The following is a 17,020-nucleotide window of genomic DNA, read 5'->3' as shown; positions in this document are numbered from 1 at the left end:
GGAAGCAAAGGGAACCACAAGATGATTTCTGAGGGCAACGCCTATGAGTGAGCTGTTAAACAGACAAGATGATGATAAATTGTATTTTAAGACACATTTTTTCCAAAACACGGCAAAGAAATATGATTGGCTCCTGAGTGCATATGTAGTAATATTTCTTCCCTGACATAACTGGAATAATCTCCATTTGTGAATTTGAACTTATACATACTAACAACTGTTTGGAAACTTTCTTAAGACATTTTTCTATACGGATTATCCTGGCAAGTGAGCTAAAAACCATTTAGAATTCTTTTTTATGGCAACCTTACTTATGCGTGACTGATTTAGGGAGTCACAGAGATGATAGGAAACAGTTTGGTGGAGGGTTTTTTGTTTGCATCTTTAAGATCTCCCCCTTTCTCTCTCCTTTGTATTTTTAAGAGGTGGGTCATGGGAAAGGAATTTTTACTATTCAGCCCTAGATTCAATGTTTCTCCAGAAACATCTTTCCAAACTGATGGGCTGGTAATGACAGACCATCATGGACTTCTAATGGACCATCTCTAGCAGGACTCTTGGAGCTTTGTTTTTCTGAATCCTCCCTCCAACAATTTCAAGTTGATATGCAAAAACTTTTGTTTTTAAAGAGACAGATTCACAGTTATGCTAATTTTATATCCTGGCTAGAAGGTGAGATCTGATAAAATATTCAAGTTAACTAACTGCAGTAGCACCTTACCCCCTAGATTTTTAAAAGTAGAAGACTAAATATTGCAGATTATGTATTCCTTATGCCACCCGATCTTAAACCAAACTTTGCACCCTCGATAATCTGTATGTTATTCCCTGATAATCAGAAACTTCTATGCTTAAACTCTGTACTGTTCACTTTTTTTTTAACATCTTAATAAAATTTTTCAAATCTGATAAAATAACCTGTCCCCAAGAAATCATGCTCCTTAATACATTTAAGAAAAGTTGTCATCAGATCAGTTCCTCCAAAACAGTAGAGGATGAACCATTTATGATTAAATTAGATAAAGAACTTTCTTAGCACAAAGAGATATACATTCAAAGCTTGAGAAATCATGCATGGTAACTTCCTCAACCCCACATTAGAGAAAGAGGCTCAACATCTACTCAAAACAGGAACTAAATGCATACGGGGATTCTGAGGAAGGCAAAATATGGAACCATCAACTCAAAACACCAAAGGAACAGACCTCCTTTAAAAAAGAGTCGTGTTTACTAAATTAAACGCAATTTGTTTTAAATTAAAAATAAATCAAAACTAGAGTATCAACACACACAAATACAGCTAACTCAAGAGGGGCTCTCTTGGGCACAAATTTTAATGGAGGAAAAACACAACTTTAGCAAAAATAAAGGATGTGGAACGTATAAAGAGGATCATAGCCTTCAGGTATTGTTTCCTCTGGCTGTTCAATAAGAAACTTCATAAAGCTCCAGAAAAGCAAGTATACTATTTCCTAGAAAAATATCAGTATATCAAACACTATTAAAATTCACAGGTAGAACAGGCAGTAAATCAAACTCAAGCCACAATACAAAAATGTGTTTCCCACAGTGCAAAAGAAAGTGATATGAGAGTGAAGATTCTCTCGTCAGTTTTGGACAACAGAAAAAAAAATGAACTGGCAGTTAGAGGCTATATGTGCTACAGAAACATGGCAACTATTTCAGAGGAGTTCTAAATTTTCCTGTGTATAAACTTTAGCTAACTCCAGAACTTACAAGACCAAAAAGAGTGAGAGATCTAGAAAGGACACCAACTTTTGGAGAAATGTATTTCCTTTAATCATTCTTTCAAAACAGCTAATACCATGTATGTGACATTAATCCCACCATGTGTTATTTCGTTCATGTGCCACAAAGCACTAGTTATTTTATCTTAGTAACTATAACATTGCTAACCTGGTTCCATCCTGAGCGCTGCAGTTAACATCAGCCCCATACTCTAGGAGATGTCGCACAATGCTCAGCCAGCCTCTGGCGCAGGCCTCATGGAGGGCACAATAACCTGCATTGTCACGATGATTTACATCACAGACCTTGTTTTCCAAACAATACAAAACCACTTCCTGAAAATAGAGAAGGGGGGAGAGAATAGATAGGTCATGTTATTTGTTGCTGTGGAGATGTGCATACCTTTAACATGTTTGTGTTATCTCTCTTTGAATGGGCTGTCTCAGGTTTGAAAGAAAAGTAAGTGTGTGTGTGGTGGCGGGGAGGGTGCAGAGGGGAAAGAATCATGTGGCTCTCATCCCCATAGAAGTATCATTTTGAAAGTCAAAGTGCTATTTTTTCACAATCAAGGCAGCATTGTATTGCGCAGCACTAAGATCTCTATGCACACTAGTGGGATTTTCTGCATTAAATAATGGTAGAAAACACAGAGAAAGGATGTACCCATTTCACACTAAATTATGGCCTGTTTCCTCAGAATTTGCTTGGTGTAAACTGTTAGAAAGGCTATTAATCTTACCCCCCATGTATTAAAATATTAATACGAAAATGTTCCAAGCACAGCAGTAATGCATTCAATGTTAGCTTGATAAAAAAAAGTTTTTAAAGACATGAAGGACAATGGTTTCTGTTAGAAAACTAATCATAAGAAAATCCTAGCCCCAATGAAGTCAATGGAGCCAGAATTTCACTCACCGTGATTTTCTTCATTCACAACTAGAGCCAGATGCTCGTTTCCAATAAATAACCTATCGTTGTGGGAAGCCATGTGGATTTAACACAATTCATCTTGCAGTCAAATGTACCATGGTTGAAGGCCTAGGCCATCCTCAGCTCTGTGCTTTCATGCAACCTTGAAACAATGACTGCTCCATCACTCAACCAAAAATTTGGGATTGGTGCAAGTTTCATTTATTTTTGTGGGATGCACAAACAAATGATGCAATACGTAAAATAGCTCATGTGCTCTAAGATTAGCTGCAATCCATTAATTTTGTATTCTCTACTTTTAAAGGTCAAGCAGTGAACTATCTGCATGTTTATTTGGAAGCAATGTGGGGTTGTTTCCTTTCTCAGACAGAAAGAAATAAAATGCTGGGTGCAATGCATATATTCTTTCAGTTTCAAAATCTACCGGAAAGCCTACAATAATCTGTGCTCTTGGTATACCTGACCTGAGAATTGGTATCTAGGATACAGCATGAAGCTGTTCTTTTAGCAGGCCCTCACTAACCAGACTAAAGTGGATAGCAGCAAGCTAATGAGCTGTCTATCCCAGCCCAGGAAAGAAACCCAGTCACATGACATTGGGATCAAGTGCATCAGCCACTTACTGCTGGTGCACCGATCAATTTACCTCGATTCCAGCAGTCTGGTGTCTCACCAACCAAAAGCTTTATTGTTCCTATTAATAATTCTGAAGGCCAAAATCAAAGAACTATGGTTTTACCTGAATTCCCCCATGTCTACCTGAAAGGGTCTGTATAATTAATTCTGGCACATGAATTTGCTTTAAAACATAAAAAATGTTGATTGAAAATTTTCAGACTAACGGATTTTTACTTTGGTAGTAATTTTTCACTGTAACAGGTAAAGATTTAATAATGTTGGTTTCAAATATAATACTGCTCAACTGTGTATAGTTAAACACAATGGGCCAAATTATGCACTCAGATTTGCATGTGCTTATTTGAAAGTGGAATATGACACAATCCTCTTTAAAAGATGGGTACCATGTAGCCCACTTACTGGACTAAGTATAAAGCCCTTATTGGTTGCAAGCTAGCTGCCTTTTTGCTAACTGCACTTCCTATAATATTGAGCTGTAGTTTTAAAATGAAGTTACTCTTTAAAACAATTTTTAAGCCTCCAAATTTAGTTTTTATTAATTTTATTTTTATTTTTGTAAAAAGGAAAGGAGACTTTCTAGGACAAAACATTTACTGGACCAAAAGCTAATATTGTTGGACAAGTTCATTTTAAGAGGCAACAAGAAGAAGGTTATTAACCACAAAATGTAAGCATGAAGACCATAAAACTACATTGTTAATTAATTATATGCCTCATTAACATTTTTTTTAACATGATTTACTCAATTCGTAGAAAATTTAACCATCACTGCTGAAATGTATGAACATGTGGCAGCACAAACATTTTGGATTCATAAGCCTCCCCCTCTTTAACCTTAGAGAAAGGTTGCGAGCTCGCATGGGTCAATTTAGATATATTCACGTGGCCCATTTAAAGCAGTGATCGGAACATCACATGCTTAATAAATCCAAAGAACCAGCTAGCTTGCCACCAGCAAAAGCTACACCATAGCTGTTTTCACTGCCTGCAGTTTCTTTAGCTAACTAGTAAACAGTAATGGTAAGGAAACCACCACACATTTAAAAAGCTTTAGGTTTTAATTCCATCCTAATTATAAAGTGTAAGTAAGATGCACACCACAACTTTAACATATTTAAAATAATGAGGGCAGATCTCTCTCCTCCGCCTCCCCCCTCTTAAATGGAAATCTCTCCCTTTTCCACATGAAAATGCAGGTCAGCTTTCTCTGTGCACCATGCTTTCTCACCCTGGACCCACGGACTATATGGATTATCCTCCACGCAATCCAGTGTGGAAACCATGGGATAAGATAATACTTATCTGAAGTCTGTATTCCCTTTTCTGCTGAGCCACTCTGCACCATGGAGGTAGCCTCCTCCTGACCTAATGGAAGGAAACCCAGGGGAAGCAGCCAGTGCAGCTCCAATGCAGCCTTGTGGAAAGGGGACTTGGGGAGAGCAACATGTGGCTGGGAGGTGGCACAGAAGCACAAGGCTCTGGGAAGATGGCCCTATCCTCAGGGCATCATGGGGATCCCTGGATTGTGCAGGCCAAACCTCTTGCATGATCCATAATGAGACAAACCCCATCCTCTGTCTCCACTGAAACAATGGGTAGAGTCCCTGAGGGGAATTTCAGTCCTCTTCTCCCAGGCTCCTCCTGCATTTATTGCCCTCCCCTCATCAGCTACCAGGTGTCTCCCTAATGCCACTGCCTTTCCTGACATGATGTAATCCTGATTTGGCTTAGGGCGAAGACTGTTGAAAACTTTCAGGTACAAACACTAATTAAAAGCACCAAGCAGAATGAAAAGTAGCAGCTGAGCTCAAATCAAATTCAGTATGCAAGCCTTTAGTGTGTGGTTTTATGCTCCCTGTAGGTGGGCGGGGGGGAGTGTGTGTTTAAAATTGTACTTAAATAAATATTTAAATAATGGACCCGTACAGAATGTATTTGTAATACTAATATCCTAGTTAACTGAGGGCCTGATCCAAACCGCCTTGAAGTCAATGGAAAGACTCCCATCAACATGCTTTGGATCAGGCCCTAAAGACATACAGGGCCAAAGTCTACTCCATCTTACTTGTTTATTTAGCCCTATTGGCTGCAGCCAGGCTACATATCTGCATAGATGCATGCCAGATTTATCACTAGATACTTTAGCCTCGTTTCAGCTTTTACGCCCACTCACAAACACAAACAAATGCTCCAATCTAGGGAAAGTGACACTGTCAAAGTCATCTACACTGTACTACACAAGAATTAGAATTGAAAATGTTCAAACATGGTCAAGGAGGTAAAGTAAGGCTTCATTTAAAGACAAGTCAATGGACATCCTGGGTAGGGGGCCTGCAGAGATTCTATAGCTTCCAGTGCTCCTCTGCCCTATTGCGGAAAGAGACCCCTTTACTACCAAACATAAACCACTTTCTGAAATTCCAGGCATGTTCTTTATACTAGCCACCTACAACGGGGTCTGATGGCAGGATTACAAATCATCATTCAGAATGGCAAGGTTTTGGGAGAGAGGGGAGAGAAAAGCACATTTTTACCTGGTAAGAAAGCATAGAGGGAGAGAATAGTTTTATCAAAGACTTGTAAGCTGTGTCAAATACATTGCCTTCATTTAAAACATTACATCAGTGTTGTACCCTCCTTCAGGATTATTTGGATTTGTCTACACTGCAGTAAAAAAAAAACCTATAGCATGGCCGCGGCTGGCCTGGGTCAGGTGAATAGGGCTTGCGAAGCTCAGGCTGTGGGGCTATAAAATTGGACTTTTGGGTTTGGGCTGAAGCCTGGACTCAGAGACCCTAACGAAGGGAAGAAGGTCTCAGTGCCTGGGCTCCAGCCTGAGTCCAAATGTCTGCACTGCTATTTTTAGCCCTGCAACCCAAGCCCAGGTCAGCTGACCCAGGCTCTGAGATCCAGTGCCATGGGTTTATCATCGCAGTGTAGACATACCATTATAACTCCAAGGAGTCCTCCCCACTTTCAATGTCATGTTCGTGTGCAGAACTGGCAAGGGAATGAGTAACAACAACTGAGAGCCTCTATCTACAAGGACACTGAATAGGGAGTTCCAGTAATTTCTCTGGATGAAGCTAAACTCCCATTTTCCAAAGAGTCTCTCCTACTGTTTCACTAGATACAAAGAGCAAATTACAGTTAGATGCAACATAAGCATAATGGGGTTCTTCTTAGACCTATGCTATGCATCATTCAACTACATGTCTACTGAAAGCTCCCTGCATGCACATATAATTTATTTCAGCAAATGCAGCCCCAGAGCAAGGACTACAATAGGAGGACCTGGTCCTAGGTGGAGAGGAAGCTGAAAAGGGCCTCACTGTCTTGCTTTGCACAGAGCTCTGCAAATCACAGAGCTAGTCCTGCCTAGAGAGACAGATGAAGTGTCTTTTAAATTTATATTTGGAGTTATTTGCTGGTGACTCTCAGAATGCTACACTGAGCTCTCTCAGTATACTTGGATATCTGCTCTCTAGATCAGGGGTGGGCAAACTACAGCCCACAGGCCGGATCCGGCCCGCCAGCTGTTTTAATCTGGCCCTCGAGCTTCAGCTGGGGAGTGGGGCCTGGGGCTTGCCCCCCTCCGGCGCTCCACATGGCTTCCAGAAGCAGCAGCATGTCCCCTCTCCGGCTGCTACACATAGCAGGAGCTAGGGGGCTCTGCTCCGCTCCGCTCCCCACGCTACCCCCACCCCAGGCGCCACCCCCGCAGCTCCCATTGGCCAGGAACTGGTTCTACCTAGATTTATGCATGTGCTTAACCTTATGCACTGTGTGTAGTCCCATTGGCATCAATGAGACTACTCGGAGTGCACATGAGCAGCACACAGCAGTCTGACCTGGGAACTGTGGGTCAGATACTTAGCTACTGTGAAGGAGCAAGAGGGAGAAAGACTCTGGAGCATTAAAAACATTTAAATTTCAGGTCCCATGGGAACAGAAATAATGCAAATTATAAAGATTCCCACAGCAACTGCATAGTAATATAACTCCTAGCTAAAGTAAGAAAACCCAGAACTAGAATGTGTGTTTGTCTAGGCCAGGGGTTCTCAAACTGGGGGTTGCGACCCCTCAGGGGGTCATGAGGTTATTATATGGGGGGTTGTGAGCTATCAGCCCCCCCCCCCCCGGCCTCGCTTTGCATCCAGCATTTATAATGGTGTTAAATATATTTAAAAGTTTTTTTGATTTATGGGGGGCGGGGTCACACTCAGAGGCTTGCTATATGAAAGAGGTCACCAGTACAAAAGTTTGAGAATCACTGGTCTAGGCTAAACAAAAGATTTTCCAGACTAATTCAGCCTTCCAAAGTTGGAACAGGCTTCTGCCTAAACTAGGGTTCCAAACAAGACAAAATCTTTATGGGCTGGAGCAAATCTTTCAAGCTGGACAGGCCTCTGCTGAAACCTGACTTCCAGGCTGACTCAATCTTCAAAACTGGAGCAGGCCTCTGTCTAACCCCAGCTCCGGGGCCAAACTGTCTCTTTCAAAGTTAGGGCAAGTTTTATAGCTCCTTATCCCTGCTCTGACTAATACCATCAAAATCAGTAATCACACTCATGATGAACCACTTTTGTCACAGCAATACTTCGTAGGATTGGGACCCTAATATGATATTACAAAATATCCCCTCCCCCAATAAATAAAACCATGTTTGTGAGACAGCAGAGCTGGTGGATTCAGCAACTACTGATTTTTGTAGAAGCCAGGTCTGTTTGTTTAGAGCAGTATTGATGCTGAGAAGGGTCAAACTCTAAAAACATTTAGAACACTTTCTGCAATATATCCAAACACGCAAGTGGACACACCAAACATTACGTTCAGGCTCAAATATCAAAACTGTCCATTTTCTTTTGTAAATTACATGTCCTTAATATAAAAGGAAAGCAAAACCACAGCTCATTAAAGCTCTCCATACACCACACGGAACGTTAATTTGTGATTTTATACAGTGTCAGACAATATAGTGGTGGGATTTCAACCCCTTATAAAACCTTCCTATGTAGGAGTCCAGGTCTCAAGGCACTGCACGCCCTCCACTCCCAACAGCTATAACAGGAGTTCAGGGTGCACAGCACCACAGATTTAGGCCGGTATTGAACACTCTATAACCAAGAGAGTTATCAAGTTTTTTGCCCCTCACCACTGTAAACATTCAAATTAAATGACGCTTTAATTAAAATAATAAAAAAAAATAACCCCCCGAAGATGAGAAATGCATAAACTACAAATCTGTTTGTAGCTACCTCATCAGTGCACCAGGATTACATAAACTAGAATTACAAAGTGACTTTAATCTTGTGTACAAATAAGATTTAAAAAAAAAAAAAAAGGCAAACAGCTCCCGCATCTCAATTCAGAATATTTAAAGGGATTCTTGCCTCATATCCCAGACGAGCTGCCCTTTGCAGAAGAGTTTCGCCAGCATTCTTATTGACAATAAGTCTTCGTGCTTCAGGCGGCATGGGACGACTTGGGGTGGTCTCCTGAGGGGTGCTTGCAATCTGCAACTGCGAGGGCTGAGAGACAGGTAATAATGAGGAAGTTTGCTGCAGGCAATCATACAGCTTCTGCTCATATGATTTGGCTGGTGAAGAGTCACAGTCGGAAGTAGGCTCTGGTCGCTTTCTGAATCTTCTTGTTACTGTGACCTGTCAAAATCATTATTGGATTTCCCCCTCTTTTTAACAATACACTGATGGGAATATATTTTGCCAGTTAAGAATTACATTTCTGTTCTCATTACAAAAATCTACTACTGTTACTAAGTTTACAACTCCTCAGTCTTTATGTCTGCACTAGGTTTTATCTCAGATAGACTAAGAGAACAAATTCAAAATATGCAAATAGTAAAAAGGAGGAGGAGTTTGAATAAAATTACAGTCTACCTTCGCTAGAACGTCCTTCATAATAACGACCCTTTGGCTATAAACAACCCCGATGCCTAGATCCCACCTTGACCCCCACTGCTGTGGCGAGGGCTGACAGCATAGCTGGAGGAGCTGTCAGCCCCAGGGCTGGAGGACCTGTCAGCCGCCCTCCTGCCCCTGAGGCAGGACTCTTTCGCTATAACAAACCCCTAGCTCTAATGAACAAATGGTTTGGATCCCAATGGGTTCGTTACAGCGAGGGAGTCCTGTATTTGCTACATAGCACAATAATGTGTCAGCTTGAGTAGGCTGGCTCTGCTGTATACTCTGTGAGGTTAGTGGATGATTAAATCTAAATAAAGATACCTTATCTTCAGCATTTTCAATATCTGTGGTGTCATCCCCTGTCAGGGATGACCTCCTTCTCCTCTCCTGTAGTGCCAAGTGTTTTGTTTTACACTGACGTTTCCCTGATGGCTTCTCACACTCAGAATATCTCTGCAGTAGGGATGTAGCTTGGAAATCCTCCTCTTCATCTGTGCACAGCACATCTGTATTCCGGCTCTCTTTAATTTTCTGCTGTTTGGCAGCCAACCTCGAGGCTGGAGTACAGCTTGGCTGAGTCTGCCTTTTGCTGTTTGCATTGGTGGATGAAAGGCTCTTCGCGGGCGGAGAGACCATGAATAGAGGCAATCCTAAATGGGAGGAAAGGCATTACATGTTGCATGGTGTGTTGAGAGGAAAACACATTGTTAACACTTAACACTAACTCCTTTCCTGTTTAAGAGATTCACCAATTACATTTTCAAGTCATTAATATTTTAAAAGTTCTACATTCAAAATGTAAATATGTGAACTCACAAGATGTTAAGTTTAAAGTAGTTGTAATTGTCTGATAAAACTACTATAGGAAATTCTCTATTACTATTGTGCCTAGGTCCTGCAGAGGCCTATCAGTGCACTGATATGCAACCTACACACTGGAACCTCTAGCCTCAATGGGCAAAACAAGGAGCAGAAAGTCTCAACTGTGAATTTCCTGGTTTGGTGGGTGTAAATGACAAAATTAGTTTCCTTACCTGTAATTGTCTTATCTGAATGGGAACTCACCTTCTTCTTCAGGCTGGGAACTCCTGGTTTTTTCCTGCCTTTTCCAAGTTTAAGTGGCAGGCAAGAGGTATATGGGAAGGGAAAGATATTTTGTGTTCTAGTTAAAGAACATAAGAACGGGCATACTTGGTCAGACCAGTGGTCCATCTAGCCCAGTATCCTGCCTTCTGACAGTGGCCAATACCAGATGCGTCAAAGGGAATGAACAGAACAATTATCAAGCGATCCAGCCCATCATCTAGTCCAAGCATCTAGCAGTCAGAGAGGATGGTTGGAGGTGAGCACTGAGGGAAGACTGAAAGGACTCTATCCTCAAAGACAACAAAGGATGGAGAAAGCACCAGGTCAATTTCTTAGTGCTTTCCAAATAATTCTGAAATAGGCTTGCTGTGACTTTCTGCCTACAAAGTAGATGGATTCCCAGTGGAGTGAGCAACTATATCTTGAAGACTACTTTGGTTAGATGCCTTGGAAAACTGGAGGTGAATTAAATAAACTATCTAGATACAAAACATTTTGATGCTTTATACCCCTTCTACATTTCCCAGAGCATTGGGCTTCCTCCAGGGTTTAGTTCTACAGAAGTAGAATTTCACAGCCCTGACCACATGTAAAGTGTGTAGTTTTTCTAGGATACAAGGGGGTCTAGGATAAAGTGAGGACAAAGAACATGATAATTTTAAATAGAAATCTGAATTTCTTTTAAGAAACAGAATTGGGGCTGACTTCTGAACCATCTTCTTTGGAAAAAAATTAAAGCAAAACTGTCTGATGAAAGGGGACAAAAAAGTTTCCCATCCTGATGGCTACAAAGAAGGGAAACTTCAGTCAGATTATATTGAACCACTTTCTGAGTCACTGGGGGAAGTGAGAGAGATTGCAGTTCTTCTTCCTAGATCCACAGGTTCTAAGACCAGAAATGACCATTGTGATCATCTAGTCTGACCAACTGTATAGCACCAGGCACAGAACTTCCCCAAATAATCCCTACAGCATCTTTTATAGAAAACACATCAAACCTTGACTTAAAAATTGTCCGTGATGGAGAAGCCACCACAACCCTTGGAAAATTGTTCCAATGGTTAATTGCTCTCATGGTTAAAAACTTACACCTTATTTCCAGTCTGAATTTGCCTAGCTTCAACTTCCAGCCATAACTTTCTCTGCTAGACTGAACAGCCCATTATTAAATGTTTGTTCCCCATGCAGGTACTTACAGACTGTAATCAAGTCACTCTATAACCTTCTCTCCATCTTGTCTGATCTTTCTGGCCACTCTGAATTTGAGGGGAAAGAGTGGATAGGAATATCCTCAGACACCCATACAAGGGAATAAACTAGGCATTGACCCTATGTTGGCGCCAATGCTGGGAGCAGATTTTGGTTTTCTTTTTGGTGGACTGAGTTACAAATGGGTCTGCTTGTGGAGGGAACCACCTCTGTGTAATCTGACTGAATGGCCACTGGTTTAGCATCCATCTTAGAACTGCTGAGCCAGGCAGACTATTGTACTTGCTGTGGATGTACATGACTGAGGGGCAGATGCTGGTATTCCAGATACAAAAGAATCCTTCTGTTCTCTCTATTCAGGCTTTTGTTTTTTGTCTTGCCTAGGTGGCAGTGATAAACCATAGTGGTTCTGTGGTTATCCTCCATATGAGTGGCTGCAATTCCCAGAGGGACTCTTGGGACAAGGTCTATTTCATTCCTCACTGCTTGCAACTCCAGGAGGCTAAAGCTGAGCTGGGATTCCTGGGAAGACCACTTGCTCTCAGCCACATGAGGACCCATCTGCGCTCCCTATCCTGAGAAGCCAGCATTGGTCACCATGCAGATTGCTAATAGCTCTGGCACAGGTCTGCCCCTGAAGAGACAATGGAGTGGACACCATCATTAAAAGGGACTCGTGCCTGGAAGGACTGTCAATAGACAGTTCATATCCTAAGTCTGGAAGCTCCAGTGCCTGATGAGGAAGGGGGAATTGCCCCATAGGCCACCTGGTGCCAACCAGCTGAGAGTACTGGTGTGCTGTTGACTGGAAGGCACTGGGGAATTGCTTGATGTGGGGTAAAATTTGGTCAAATTTTTCCTCTGGCAAAACCATGAGGCCCAGGTTGATTTTGAACAGGGCTCCCAAATGGAAAAGTCTTGAGATCGGATAAGGGAGCTCTTCTGGTCATTCTCTATGAATCTAAGATGTTCCAGGACCAAATTTGGCAAGCATGTTGTCACTTCATATGACTGAGCAGTCACCAGCAGTTGTGCATGTAGTGGCAGATCTAGATGCTCCTGTTGTCTCAGTCCAGCTCCCTAGATGGCCATCACTATTACAAATCCCCAAAGAGAGGATGACATGTCCAAGGACACTGCCTGGAGCTGATAAGTTTGTTCCCAATTGCCCCAGCACTGCAACACATAGAAGCCACTGGGTCACAGGGACATATAAGATAAACTTGCTTGAGATCTATGAACCATGAGAAAAGTTGGGGGACTATTGGATCAGAAGAGCTAAGGCCGACTTCCTCCTCATGCAACTTCTGTGCATGGAGAGGCCTATCTAGATAACAATGGGGAAGAATTTCCAAGCCCTGGTAAATGGAGAAAAACAAATCAAAGAATTTACAGTTCAGTGAGGATGGAAGTAGCAGTTGCAGCAAAATGACTTGAAAGCCCTTAAGTGTCTCTCGAGAACGGGTTGGCCGGGGATAATTTAAAACAGGTATAAGGTGCTATTAAGGGCTTATTCTTGTTTCACATTGTCAAAGGGTGCCAGGATGCCTCTGGAAATAGCCTCGGAATCTAAAACCACATATTTCTTCGAGCCAACATGTTAAAGAGAAGAGAAGATCTGGCAATATCATATCAGGCATTGCAAAGGAAAGCTAGCATCAACGTTACAGAATCCAGCTGTCTGGCCTCCCCTCTTTTGAGTTCTACAAGACCTCTTCTTCTGAGAGCACAAGAAGGAGCAGAAGATGAACAGGTCTGTCTGAGCCAGTGCCACACATACCATGGTAGCTCGCAAAGTAATAGAAAAGAGTCTTTGACTCTTCTAAGACAGCTGTCGACCTTCAGGTCCACTAAAACCTGCCCCATCGATTTACCATCAAGATCTTTTTCTTTCCCGCCTGCAAACAATCCTGACTGAGATGAAGGATGGACAAGAGGTCCCTTCCAACCCTGATATTCTATGAATTGTAGTTCTATAATCTTTGGGACAATTTGGTAACTTTATCCAATTGGACTGGATACCATTTTAGAAACCTTATTGACTGGACTTCCCACCTGGCCTCAGCAATTCTCAAGAGATTCTGGTATGGGGCAAGTGGAGCAGCTTTACCTATGCCTCATCTTGACGGGATTCTGACTGAGGCTTGGTTGAGTTGCAGGTTTGGCTATGTTGAGGGTGAAATGTATCAAATCAACCAAGTCTGTTAGTGAACAAGCAACCTGAGACATCTGATTCAGAGTGCTCAGAGCAGGTGGGAAGCTCCTCTTCATCCTCCAAGAACTGGGGCAAATATTAGAGCTTGTCTACATGTAAAACACTGCACCAACGCAGCTGCACCATTGCAGCACTTCTGTGAAGACTACCGACGACAATGGGAGGGATTCTCCCATCAGCATAGGTAATCCACCTCCTGAGAGGCAGTAAGTAGCTAGGTCAATGCCAGAATTCTCCCGTCGACATAGCGCTGTCTACACTGGAGGTTAGGCCAGTTTAACTACGTCGCTCAGGGGAGTGAAAAATCCAAACCCCCTGAGCAACATAGTTATATCGACCTAATTTCCTCATGTAACCCAGGCCTTAGTTACATTTAGGGGAGTCCTCAGAAAAAACAGACTAAATTTGTTTTGGGGAGGGCGGGGGGAGAAGGAGACTGCTTACAGCCTTTGATCTGCAAATCCTGAAAGGGAGAAGGAGAGCCTCATCCTCTCCTTCTGAGAATGGGATGGAGGGAGAAGGAAGAGCTATCTGAGAAGATGTGGAGGCTCTGTGAGCAGAAACAGCCACATGGTTTGGGTTTGCAGGATGCCAGTCAAGACAGCACAAAGCATGTTGAGGATATCTGAGTGCAGCTGAGATTTTAAGTTGCTTAGGTTTGTGGGAGTGATACCTCCTCAAGTGACTGAGGTAACTAATCACTTGAGGTCTGAGAGCCGGGGAAGGGGAGAGAGAAGACAGAAATGAAGCAGCAAGTGAATGGTGGGATGGAGGGGCAGCAAAACAGGGAAAGAGCCTTAGTGGTTGGCCCCTCCCTGGAATACTGTGGGCAGCTGGAGCTTGCCACTGTGACAGTTTGGGGGAGGTCCCAGGGAGCCCACCTCTTCCACCGATTGGCTCAACACTTGCTGGCTGCCATGGTGATGGAGCAGAAATAACAGAAGCGAGCAAGCCCCAGACTGGAGTAAGTGGGGAGACAGTCCTGCTTAGGAGAAGCCCCCAGAATGAAGTAATAGAAGCTCAGGTTGTGGGAGAAGACTGCCAGCATGTGGAGCTGAACACAGGAACAGCAGCCTTTGATGCGGCTGGGCCTTGCTCAGCTATTGAAGCAGTTGTGGGGGTGTTAAGGAATCACACTGCTAGTCAAGGGGAATCCCTAGAGTCACTCAACACCCCCAGCCCCTCCACACAACCTCCCAGGAGCCCTCTGAGATTAGGTCTACACTTAAAATGCTTCAGTGATACAGTGAGGAGCTTCTCCTGCCGGCGTACTTAATCCACCTCCCCGAGAGGCCGGTAGCTATGTTGACAGGAAAATCCCCCCGTCAACATAGCACTGTCTACACAGGGGTGAGGTCGATATAACTGTGTCACTCAGGGGTGTGGATTTTCCACACCGAGTGACGTAGTTATACCAATGTAAGTTTACAGCATAGACCCGGCCTGAGATGGAGAGTGAACTAGAGAAGCAGGAGAGAAAGACAGAAAGAACCCGGCAAAATATCCTGAAGAACAGAGCCCTCAGTGAGTCACTGAGGAAAGCTCTGCACGTGCACATGGAAGAACACTGGGGAGCAACATCGGGGCTCTTCATCAGGCGTGTCTGTAGAGAAAACAGACAGGCAGACTGCACTAAGGGAAAAAACAGGGCTAACCTCTTGACTGCCTCTAAGCCTTTGAGAAAGCAGAAAAACTCAGCAGTTCTTAACCTGATGGAACAGCAGATTCCCATGATAGAGAATCAAAGTCTTCATGCTACTCATACTGGACTTCTTGTTTGTTTTTAATTATACCCAAAAGGCACTAATCCATTTAGCTATACATGCAGTAAGTATTCTTACATGGACTAACAACCTGAGGGTTTTTTTTCTCTAAATCAGAACTATTCATGAATTATAAGAATGCCAAAACATCTGCAGACACAAAACTTCAATTTTAAAGTCATTTAAACCACAATTTAAAAACAAACAAAAAAAACCCACATACACACCCATCTGACAAATTTTAGCTAGTGATTTTTTTTTTTTTAAATAGTGGAGCTGTAAGTCCTTATACATGTGGACTTCTATAAAAACTGCTGACAATTCCTTAACAGTGGTGGCAGCATGCATCACTACTAATGCTATGCCAGCTGATGTTTCCCTAGTAGTCTCTGCATACCTTGTTCATTGTCACTTGTTTTGAGGGACTCTTCAGACCAACTTCTATTGCTTTTGACCTCTGACCTTTTCCTGGTGTGCCTTTCTTCTGTGCAGTCTTTGACCTTTGCAGTGGCCTCTGGCTGAACAGTCTCAGCTAAATCTTTCCTGCTTTGCCGGCCCAACTTGCCGGACGGGGATCTCTCTGGTGACACCTGCTGCTCCCATAGTTCCCTAAGATGCTGCAGGTGACGCTGCTTTTTGGGATGGAGCCCTGTTAATTCAATGCACACCTTCAGGTTGGTCACCTCATTACAATTGGGCTCTTCTAAGTGGTTAGAGGAATTGTTTGTCATTTCCCTCTCAGGCCAGTCATCTAATGGAAAAATAACTAAAAATTAATCAAAAAGCCCCCTCAACTTAAAACAAAAGCTACATTTCACTTGCGGGGCATATAGTCTCAGCTTTACCACCACACTATGCATTTTAAAAGGTTTGGTCATTAAGGGTCACATGCACTAGGGTCATTTCCAATGCTATGGCTACCATGTCCAGTGACTAGTGCTTTACCCTCAGATACCAAGATATTATTTTAAGTGAAATGACAGTGCTCAGACTGGTAACTATCAAGTTAATAAATGGAGACATTAATTCATAGGGATACTCCTTTCACAAGAAATTCCTTAAGGGACACCAAAGCAATGGGGTTACCTTTGGAGCTTCTCCTCTTTTTTGCCTTTGACACAGCTTCATCCTGCAGCTCATCCACAGAGTTTTCATTTTGGCTGCCCTCATTCTGTACTCTCTCGCCAGAGTGTTTACGCTTTCTATCCAGACGTGGGCACGGATGCTGACTGATATCTTCTGTTGACTGATCCCCTATATTTTCATAGAGAGGATGTCTCTCCAGATAATATTTCTCAGTTGGAGGGTCTCTTTTCTCTGAGGTTTCAAGAAAATGATCTTGGTTGTTTTCTGCACTATTAAAATCACCTAAAAATAATTAAAAAAACAAAACAAAAAAGTCTATTGTAAAATAACTCATTTCTGATCTCTTCAATGTCCATCTCCTAACAATATATCCTTATGATTTCTGAACCAAACAAGAAATAGTTTACTTTAGATCT

At 42.5% G+C, this 17,020-nt stretch overlaps 1 protein-coding gene across 5 annotated transcripts in view; it reads right to left on the bottom strand.

Annotated features, from left to right (window-relative positions):
- BCOR (BCL6 corepressor) overlaps window positions 1–17,020 on the bottom strand; it is a 70,853-nt gene that overhangs the window by 14,391 nt on the left and 39,442 nt on the right. For 2 of the 5 annotated variants that reach the window (XM_045002714.1, XM_045002716.1), the window contains exons 7-11: window positions 16,605–16,886; window positions 15,916–16,269; window positions 9,567–9,895; window positions 8,712–8,981; window positions 1,918–2,084 (exon numbers count right to left, since the gene is read on the bottom strand). In XM_045002714.1, the coding sequence (XP_044858649.1) occupies window positions 1,918–2,084; window positions 8,712–8,981; window positions 9,567–9,895; window positions 15,916–16,269; window positions 16,605–16,886 (1,402 nt within the window). The remainder of the gene's footprint in view (window positions 1–1,917; window positions 2,085–8,711; window positions 8,982–9,566; window positions 9,896–15,915; window positions 16,270–16,604; window positions 16,887–17,020) is intronic. The other 3 variants (XM_045002717.1, XM_045002718.1, XM_045002719.1) reach the window with 3 other exon arrangements.

Source organism: Mauremys mutica, chromosome 1 (genome assembly GCF_020497125.1).
Source record: "Mauremys mutica isolate MM-2020 ecotype Southern chromosome 1, ASM2049712v1, whole genome shotgun sequence".
Lineage (NCBI taxonomy): Eukaryota > Metazoa > Chordata > Testudines > Geoemydidae > Mauremys > Mauremys mutica.
Note: the sequence above shows the minus strand (reverse complement) of the source record. Positions and strands in the feature narration are given on the sequence as shown.